This window comes from Ptiloglossa arizonensis, chromosome 3 (assembly GCF_051014685.1).
Source record: "Ptiloglossa arizonensis isolate GNS036 chromosome 3, iyPtiAriz1_principal, whole genome shotgun sequence".
In the NCBI taxonomy this organism is placed as follows: Eukaryota; Metazoa; Arthropoda; class Insecta; order Hymenoptera; family Colletidae; genus Ptiloglossa; species Ptiloglossa arizonensis.
In genome coordinates, this window is record NC_135050.1 from 29,623,456 (window position 1) to 29,633,255 (window position 9,800).

Consider the following 9,800-nt stretch of genomic DNA (forward strand, 5'->3'; position numbering starts at 1 on the left):
TCAGAAGCATATCTCTACAATGCTTTTGTTTGATGATCCTCTTTGGTCTCAGGCCGAGACTAAAGATAGCATTATTCTTACTGGTACAACTTACTCTGAGAGTGCTCTCCATTATACGGATCATTAGCGTATGCTTGACAATCCGAATACGTATTTTTAAAATAGTAATATAATATTAAAATAAGTTAATTATTAATTTATATTTAAGTACTAAAGTTATTATAATGCTAATGATAAAGGACTACAGTTATCATAATGCATGGACGGATTGAGATTAATTCTTTTTGCAAACTTTCTTATAAAAATTTTGAACTGTTGGATAAGGTAAAAGTAGTATGATATAGAAATAGTTAAGAAAGTGAAGAACTCTCTTAATAATTTGGTCATTCTGCAACGTCAGAATAATTTCAATTAAAGCACCTAGAATATAGTATATGACTTTCCAGTTAAATTGTTCTAAACTTGTATAAAAAATGTACGTAAAAAGTTCAATATGCCAAACTACTATTATCAAAAAGTTACAGTATCCTCCATCTTAATATTATTAGTCAACATTAATCTGAGGTCTATACGGATGATATGGCAATGAATTTCAAATACATTTACATCTAGCACAAATTATGTCAGGCCATGTTCCCACGAATAAAAGAATTATTTATAGACTATTCTTGTAAATATCATTGAACACGGGCAGTTTTTATATCTGATTCAGTCTGAAACGGTATTGTAATTCATTTTAGCTGTGCTGGTGTGGAAGATCTATCATAAGGTGGTGGTGAAGGTAAAGCTAACGATGGTGGTAAACTGGTAGTACTTGTCAGCGTAGAATCCAACTTTCGAGCTTCGTGTTCTAATAATACTGCATCTAATGATGGATCTTGTGCTACTGTTCTCAAAGAGTCACCTAAGGCTTGTCTCAATTGCTGCATTTCCCTGCCAGCTCTTGAACTTCGCAAGACATACAGTTGTCGACGTTTAATTTCTTGATTGAGTTGCTCGCGCAATAATTGAATCTGTTATTTATACATTCATTTGTATAGCACATATTCGTAAAGATTCCGCATATATAAACGTAAACAAAATTTGGTACCTGATTTTCTAGTCGTAAAATTTGTTGACGATGACTCTGCTCTCTTGCCTCTAATAATTTTTCAGCTTGCAATTGGGCGGCTCTAAGTCTTTCAATTTCTCCCGTTCTATCTCGACTAAAATCGAATATTGAATGAGTATGAGCATAACTCGACTTCACTCTTATGAGCTCAGCTTCCTTTTCTGCAAGCTGAGTTTCTAATCTACGGACTTTCAATCTCAATTCTCTGTTTTCCTGTTCGTAATGGTCTACATCGAAGCTTGTGCCCAATAATTCTGCGTGTGCTTTCTCAGGACGTTCGTAGCTTTTACTATGAACGCTGGTTGATTTAAGTAAAGATAACTGACGTTCTAAATTGCGTTTGTCCGTTTCCAATAGTTTCATCTGGAATACAAAGGAATACAAAAATTAATGCATATAAAAATATTAAATGTTTCTATAAATCTTCTCTCCTGTTATAAATATTTACCTTATCACAGAGAGCGTCCACTTTTCCTCTCATTTCGCTTCTTTCTCTCTGTGCCGTTTGCAACTGCCGCAATAACTCTTCGTCTTTGTTTGTACTGTGTTCTTGTGGATAATTAACTAATCTTAATTGTGATTCTAATGTGCAACGTTGCACTTCATTGTTCGCTAATTCGTTTTGTAAACGAGCAATTTGATCCGTTAACGTTTGGTTTGTACGTTTCAGATCACTCAGAGATTGTTGCAAAGATTCTACGCGTTCTGATAATACTCTACGCTCGTTTTCACTATTTGTAAATTGTTTTTGCAACTAAAGCAACATAAAACAATCATTTTTTTGAATTGATAGAAGACAAGATATTGAAATTCTGTATTTAGATACCTGCTTGGCTTTCTCGTTAGAAGTCTGTAAAGAAGTCGTTAGTTCCATGACATTGCGTTGTAGAGAATTATTTTCACTCTTCAATTCGGTTTCTGTATTGGCTGTTTTTTCTAATGTAAGATGCAATTGTTCTATTGTTGACTTTAGCGAAGCACAACGCTCTTCTAAACTTGCTATAGCTCGATTCTGAATATCATTTCGCTCTTGTAGTTTCTATGAAATGATTAAAATAAAAATAATATTTATTACTTTCTTGTATAAGATCAAAAGTTATGTACATAACATACATGAATATTTGTTTCTTTTTCTTGGTACATCATTTGCAACCTTTGAAGATCACCTTCCAAAGACATTCTCTGCAACTCTAACTTTGTAGCACGGGATTCGTTTCTATTGAGCTCTTCTTGCAAATTACGTTTATCATTTTCCGTTTTACTTAAAACATGCTTCAGTTTCTCTAACTTATCCTAAAAAATTGTCAGTCAAATAATAATAAAACAAAAGTATTTCATCAAGAAGAACAATAAATATTCTTACTTCAAATTGTATCTTCTCGTCAGAACTACTGCTAATTATTAGTTCGAGATTTGCGACTTTCTCACATAACTGATTGCATTCCTCCGTTTTTTGTTGCAAAGCATCCAACTAAAATATTTTTATAAGCAACAAAACAAACGTTACTTCGAAAAATAAAACATACCTGCATGTCGTAACCACTCTGTTTCTGAGAAAGTTTTAATTCCAGCGAGTTTCGTTCATCTTGTAAAATTCTGATGTTAGTTAATAAAATGTTTATTTGACTGTCTGACTTATTCTGAATTTCTTCAGTTTCCATCAACTGCTTTTTCAAGTTACATAATTCAGTTTTATAATCATCCTGAAATTTGAACAAGTATATATTGTAAAATTAATTAAAAATGAATGATAAATCGCAATCAAAGAAAGTAGTATAGGTACCCTTTCACGTTCAATTTGAGCCACTTGCTGCATAAGAGATCGTACACCCTTTCTAACAACTTCAGGATCAACATCAAACATGACATCCCTGTTGGAGTCAGTGTGGTCTTGAACTGAATTATAATGCAGATATGTTAACTCCTAATCATCTATAATAATTTGTTGATTATGTACCTCTTGCTGGGCTCCATCTCCTTGAAGGGCTCATCAATTTAAAGGGCATGTTAACACTTCCATCCATTTGAATACCTGCGATACGCCGTAAAGTAGAACCTACGCTACTCAACTTTTGCTCAACTTCCTTTTTTGCAATTTCCATTTGCGATAATTGCGCGTCTAAAGCTCTAACTCGTCCTTCGGATCCTCCAAGGCGTGCCTAAATAGTTTACAACTGAATTTCGGAAGCTCGAAATTTTAATTCTAAATTTACCTTGAGTTCTTGAATTTGCTGGGAGGCATCGGCCAAACAAACTTCTAAATTATGTTTTTGATCTTCGAGTTTTCTTTCACGGCAACGACAATCCTCAAGTCGAACCAACAGTTCTTGTTCTCTGGTTCTCCACCTTTCATCATCTTCATCAGAGCGTGAACGTAATCTTCCAAGTTCCTGTCTTGTTACTTCCAAACTATTTTCCACGTCTCCCAGCTGTTCACAAATTGTTGTTGAATAAATATACACATATCTCTATTTCTGTAATCTGCTTTATAATTTACCTGTTTCTTTACTTGATGCAGTTGAAGTTGTAAACGTTCTCTTTCTTCGGTTTCGTTCGTCAATCGTGCTTGTAATTCCTTTTCATCGTTCTGTGCTTGCGTATTACTTTGATGCGACTTCTGCAATTCGTCTTGAGTGAAACGTAATTGTTTTTGTAATTGCAACATCTCTTGCTCCATGTCGCGAAGTTGCGACTGTAGACGAGATCTTTCTGCATCTATAGTTACTTTCATATCTTCTAAAGCTTTGTAATTGTAACACACAAAACATGAATGAGTACGATTATAATAGTAGCATCATTCACCATTATAAATATATATATATATATTACCTGCAATTTTTTGATACGATTCTTCTAACGTCCTACTCTGTTCTCTTTTCTCACTTTCAATACGTTTCACGTGTTCGCGTAATTCTTTGTTACTGTTATTATATTTTTCTTTCTCATATGTGGAGTCGGCCAACTGTCTTCTAATATCCACTAATTCTTTGCGTAACGTCTCGTTAAGATTTTCAACTGTAAATGTATGTTTGTTGAAGTGAGAGTAACAAACAGGTCATTGCAAAAATATAAATATAAAAGTTACCATCTTTAAGTTTTCTAACTGTTTCGTGCAACTGATTTTGCAAGCTATCAACTCTGTCTTCTGTCATGTGTAACTGAACTTGTAACTCTTCGGATTCCCTCTGTGCAGATTCGCGTTCCTTCCCAAGTTCTTCAATTTTTAAATCTAATTTTATTTTCTCCTCATCAGCTTTCAATTTAGTCTCGTCCAATTTTGTTTTGAGACGACTCAACTCATCGCGCAATTGATTTGTATTGTTGCGCTCTTGTTCCGCACGCGATGCAGCTTCCCGTTTAACTCGTTCCACGTTGCTCTTCTCTTCTTCTATTTCATGTAAAACACTCTCGAGTTTTTCCATTAATGCTTGTTGATCATGATGAGCTGTAAGAGATATTACATCGATTTCGTAAATTAAAATAAAGCCTTTGTCCATTTTTTATTTGTATATTTAGTACCCATAAGAAGAGCTTGTTGTTTATCATTTTCTGCTCGAAGAAGGACTTCTTCGTGTTGCTGACACAAGTTTTCCGTGTGTTCTTGTAGCTCATCTATTCTTTGTTGCAATTGATTTATCTCGTTCTCTTTTTCTCCGCTAAGTTGCAACAAAGATTGCTGAAGTTGTTTTTTCATGTTTACTTTTATATGCTCCTGTAAATAAACTCATTAAATGTTTATTATGTACTGTATTTCTAAAATTTGCATCTATAAATGTATTACTTTTTCCTCGTTCAATTTTTTAATATTATCTTCGCTATGTTTCTTCATGTTGGAAATAATATGGTGAAATTCAGCTTCCTGATCGCCGCTTTGTTGCGTCAAACTTTGTTTTATTTCTTGTGCATGTTTTTCACTGTTGTCCAATTCCTTAGTCAGTCTTTCTACTTGACCTTTTAAGCTCTCCTGCTTTACTAGCAGTTCCTTCTGTTCCTTTTCCAAATTTGTTTTCTTTACATGCATATTTTCCAAATTAGTTTGAGTATCGAATAAAACACCTTCCAGCGTTTCTTTTTCACTGCGCATTGATGCAAGTTGCTCTTGTAATCGTTGAACTTCTTTTTCATTAGTTTCTAGGAGTACCTGTGCAAATCCGAAAACATTTATTTACCAAAAATAAAATAAATTTTTATATCAATTTATGAAATTTACCTGTTTCTCTTCATTGTCTTTCACAAGATCTTCCAAATTTCTATTAATCCTTCCATTCATTTCATTCGCCTGTTCTAATCTTTGTCTAACTCTCATTAGTTCTTCATTTAACGTTTCTTTCTTTCGTGCTAAAACTGATAATTGGTTGCTTAGATCGCCACGCTCGCGCGTAACTTGTGCCAGTTCTATTTCGATCTTTTCCTTCTCAATTTCTAAAAATTTCACTTTCTCATTCAAAGTAACTTTTTCCGATTCCAAATCGAGTCTAATTTGTTCCGCTTGAAGCAGTTCTTTTCTCAATGAACCCAAATCACCTTGCTGATCTGCACATTGATTTGTCAGCTTATTTTTGTCTTCTGTTACCTATAATCGACAAAATATCGTTAACAATTGTATGCAGAATGCTTTAAAAACATTACCTTTTTCAGTTCTTCCTGCAATCGCTGTTTTTCTTGCTCATGGTTAGTGCAAACTGTTTCTAACTTCAATAAAACTTCCTGCATGTCCGACTTTTCCAATAGTAGACGTTCTAATTCTAGTTCCAAGTCACCTAAATGATAATTATATTAGTGAAATATTAATCTGTAATAAAAATGAAATGCTAAATGAAAAATTGAGTATGATTTTTAACAAAGATCACCTTTGTTTTTTTCAATTTGCGAAATTAATCCATCTGTTTCCAGTTTTTGTTGATCCAACATATCTTTTGCAAGATACGCTTTATTCAATTCTTCTCGTAAAGTTAATAGTTCTTCTCTCATTTTGCTGCATCTGCCTTCTTCTGAGCGGAGATTTAGTTCCCTAATAGATTAATTGATAGTGCATTAATCGGTAACAATATGATTTAGGAGTTATTCGATATACCTCAATTCAGCTTCTTTAGACACTCTAGCCAGCTCACTTTGAAGATACAATTTTTCATCTTCCAAATTATCACAAAGCTTTTGCAATTTGTTATTAGCTTTCTGCAACTTTTCATAGTCACTGTTTAAGTTTTCCATCTGAAAATCCATATTTTATATCAATGTTCTGGTCAAAAAAATATATTCGTGAATTTATCCGACAGGAAAGAGTCGCACCATACTATTAATTTCCACTCTGCTTTTGTCAAGTACATTTTTCTCCAGTCTTACAGTGTCAAGACCTTTCTGAAGCATGTCTTTTTCTTGATTCAGTTGCGAACACTGAGATCGAGCAGTATCCAAATCGATGATCAATTCCTCTGCTCTCTTCTCTAAAGTTTTAATACTTTCTTCCGCATTTTCGCACTGCTTGCGACTCGTAATCAACTGTTCTTTATTAGTTTGTAATTTTACCTATCGCAATAAATTATTGAAACGCGTTAATATAAAGTTTTGCAAACGTCTTGTAAGATAAATTTGTATTCCTACAATTTACCAAAACATACAATATAAAATCTTCACACCTGAAGCTCGTGAATGGTCAATTGATATTTATACAGAGCTGCTTGCACAGCACTGATCGTACTTTCAGCAAAGGCTGGAATGGTGTTACTTCTTGTACCTCTTTTTGGTGATCTTTGAGGGATCGGTCCACTGGGAGACAGATGAAGATGAGGAGGCGCCTGTGCACTTTCGATCTCGCGTGCTTCCGCGTCTTGGATTACAGCATGTGCTATGTCTCTCAATGCGGATTGTAAAATTTCAATATCGTCTTGTATACGTACATTACGATGCACTTCGGCTTCTGCCCCTCCACATCTTTCTTCCTAAATATAGAATATAATATTTATCATTACAAACACTATTTATGGCTCTCATTAATAATATTTAATTCGAAGAATTTACCAAAGCATGAACATCACGAATAAGTTGATTGATTTTTTCTTCTTTTACACGAATCTCGTTTTGAGCTACATCGTACTGTTGTTTAAGCGCGGTTAATTCTATTTTTAAATCGGTTGTAACTTGTTCCTGAGCTTGTTGAACTTGTTGCGATATCTAAAATACGACCAACTTAAAATATTATAGAATACTATGTTACAATTAGAACAGAACAATAGTTACTGGGAATATAAATTTACCATTGGTTGTACAGCTGCGTGCATTTTCATAGCAAATCCTGTGTTACTACAAGCCGATGAAACATCGTTAAAGGTGGAATTAATGTTATTCTTCATTTTTAATAAGTCTCTCTCCGTAGTAGATTTTATTTCTGCGAATAATCGTTTTACAGAAACAACATCGCGCCAAAGATTTAATAATCTATTGTGCTCCGAAGTATAATATTCATTAAACGCTTGCTCCTCATCCCTCCATTCTTCTTCCTTGATAGCCAATTCGTCTCTTAAGACATCCCAGTCGTTACTAAGTTTTTGTAGATCATTGGTGACAGCTTCGTTGGTTTGGTGCGATTCTTCCAACTGATCTTTCAGTGCTGTATTTAGTTGCAATAATTTATCACACCTGAACAACGAACAGTAGTTGTATACATCTGTATCAAATGTATTTTCACTTGTAACAAAGTAAAAAATGTCACCTTTTGCGCTCCTCTGCAAGCTTTTTTAAAGCAGTGTCTAAATCGTGAATTTGTTCTTCGCGCATCTCTCTTAATGTGTGATGAGCTGCATCCAAAGCAGTGGTCGTCGGAGGTACGGAACTTGAAATTTTACTAGAATCGTATACAACAGACTCTGCCACTTGATTTTCAAGTTCTGAACATCTTTGTTTATATTGTAAAACCTGAAAGCACGAACCATAATTGTAAATTCAACAAATAAAATTTAAAAGATTATTAATCTTACTTTGGCTTGTAAACGGGAAACAAGAGCAGCCTGATGCTGTTGCGCTTGTCGATATGTATCCAACCGTCTTTTATAATTGGTTGCTTCTTCTTCAAGACGATGACGCAATTCATAATTTTGTCTAACCAATGCATCTGGCGATAGATCGTCTTCACCCGTGCATTCTCCTCTACCACTGGTAGTGCTCCGTGAAGATTCCATTTTACTACCTGTGTTTTTGTCCGTCTATAAAATAACATTTCTTATATAAAAAGTATGACAAAAATAATATATTGTAAAATATACGAAAATTTCTATAAAGTAATACCTTATAAAAGTCAAACAATTTTTCATTACATTGTTTGATCGACAATTCGTAAACGTATCATACATTCGTCATCGTACTCTTATGAAGTTAAAATTAACATTAAAGTTGATATTGAAAACAAACAAAATGTTTATTAATATGTATACTATTTTATTATTAATGTTAATGTTACATTTCTGTATTTTTCTTTAGCTTGAAATATATCATAATAAAATAGTTTTATTTCGACATAAAACTGTTTATAATTCAGGTTATGTTTCCGATCATTGTTTACAGTTGCTTGGTAGGGTATGGTGCACCAGAAGCGCATAGATGCACTTTACGTTTCTTCGATAGTTGATTAGTTTTCTGTTAATAGTAGATGTACAATGCACAACTTTAAATCTACTCAACTTACAAAAAGTTAATTCAAAATTTGAATTTGTAGAAATGACAGGATTTAAAACGTTTAACCGTTGAAACGTAGGGTTCGTGTATAAAACTTTATCTTGTAAACCATTGATATCAAATTATAAATACTTTACTTAAATTCGCATAGAAATGTACAATTAACTGTGCTAATATAATAAATAACGTAACGAATAACCAAAACAAATAATAATTGATCGATTAATAGATTATTATTTGAAATCGAATGTAAAATTGAAAATGCAAACAGAAAGCAGCATAGACGTTTCTTATGTTTAGAGGTATGTATAGGGTAATGTATAACTGCATTAAAACCCCTTAAATATCAAGTTAATTACACGAGAAAGATATATTGCTTAATCAAAACCAGAATAAATCGTAAAACATCTCGGATGATAAAGCTTCGAGCATATTTAAAAATGAACGAATGGGAATACCTCTTTCGTCTTGCTAGGGCCTCTGAGAAACGGTGGTCGCCGCCTTTCCATCTGTCCTCTCGTTGATAGCTGTGAAATACCTTTTGATAATGGCTGGAACACATACGTTTAAATTCAAAGACATTTCTAATATATATATATATATATATTTCCACGGTCGTAAAAAATTCGTTCCAACTTATTGAAAAAACAAGACAGTTTTCTGTCGATTCAAATTTTTTTAATTATCGTACGCATCGGAACGATAGCCAATAAGGTGAAAATAAAGGGTAAAATGATGACTAAAGAGATGACATTTGTAACTTATGTCTCGAGTTTCAGGGCATGCGTTTAAACCGGTTACAGTTCGGCTAGATCAGCCTAATCTCCGCATAAAAACAACAAACAAAGTTGCCTAAGAAAATGTCGTTATCAGTCCACGACGACCGAGCACACGTCCCGAACGTTTCTTTCGTCCTCGAGTATCTTCGATTTCGAATTTTCATTTTCACCTAATTGTTCTCGATTTCAAATTTTCATTCCCACCTAATTGTTCTCGATTTCGAATTTTCATTTTCAACTAA

At 33.7% G+C, this 9,800-nt stretch overlaps 1 protein-coding gene across 1 annotated transcript; it reads right to left on the reverse strand.

The window, feature by feature from the left end:
• Positions 1–358: 358 nt before the first annotated feature.
• Root (ciliary rootlet coiled-coil, rootletin) lies at positions 359–9,341 on the reverse strand. Its single transcript, XM_076307834.1, has 31 exons — positions 9,238–9,341; positions 9,049–9,117; positions 8,939–8,949; positions 8,716–8,879; positions 8,565–8,627; positions 8,456–8,470; positions 8,086–8,310; positions 7,821–8,023; positions 7,366–7,747; positions 7,130–7,282; positions 6,748–7,050; positions 6,401–6,637; positions 6,186–6,322; positions 5,962–6,122; positions 5,741–5,871; positions 5,322–5,684; positions 4,893–5,252; positions 4,631–4,823; positions 4,197–4,556; positions 3,941–4,126; positions 3,609–3,853; positions 3,325–3,540; positions 3,069–3,270; positions 2,895–3,007; positions 2,638–2,814; positions 2,475–2,582; positions 2,225–2,404; positions 1,938–2,150; positions 1,560–1,865; positions 1,091–1,474; positions 359–1,013 (listed from the first exon to the last, which is right to left on the reverse strand). The coding sequence occupies exons 1-31, from the start codon at positions 9,339–9,341 to the stop codon at positions 732–734; spliced, it is 6,246 nt and encodes a 2,081-aa protein (XP_076163949.1). The 3' UTR covers positions 359–731.
• Positions 9,342–9,800: the final 459 nt, after the last annotated feature.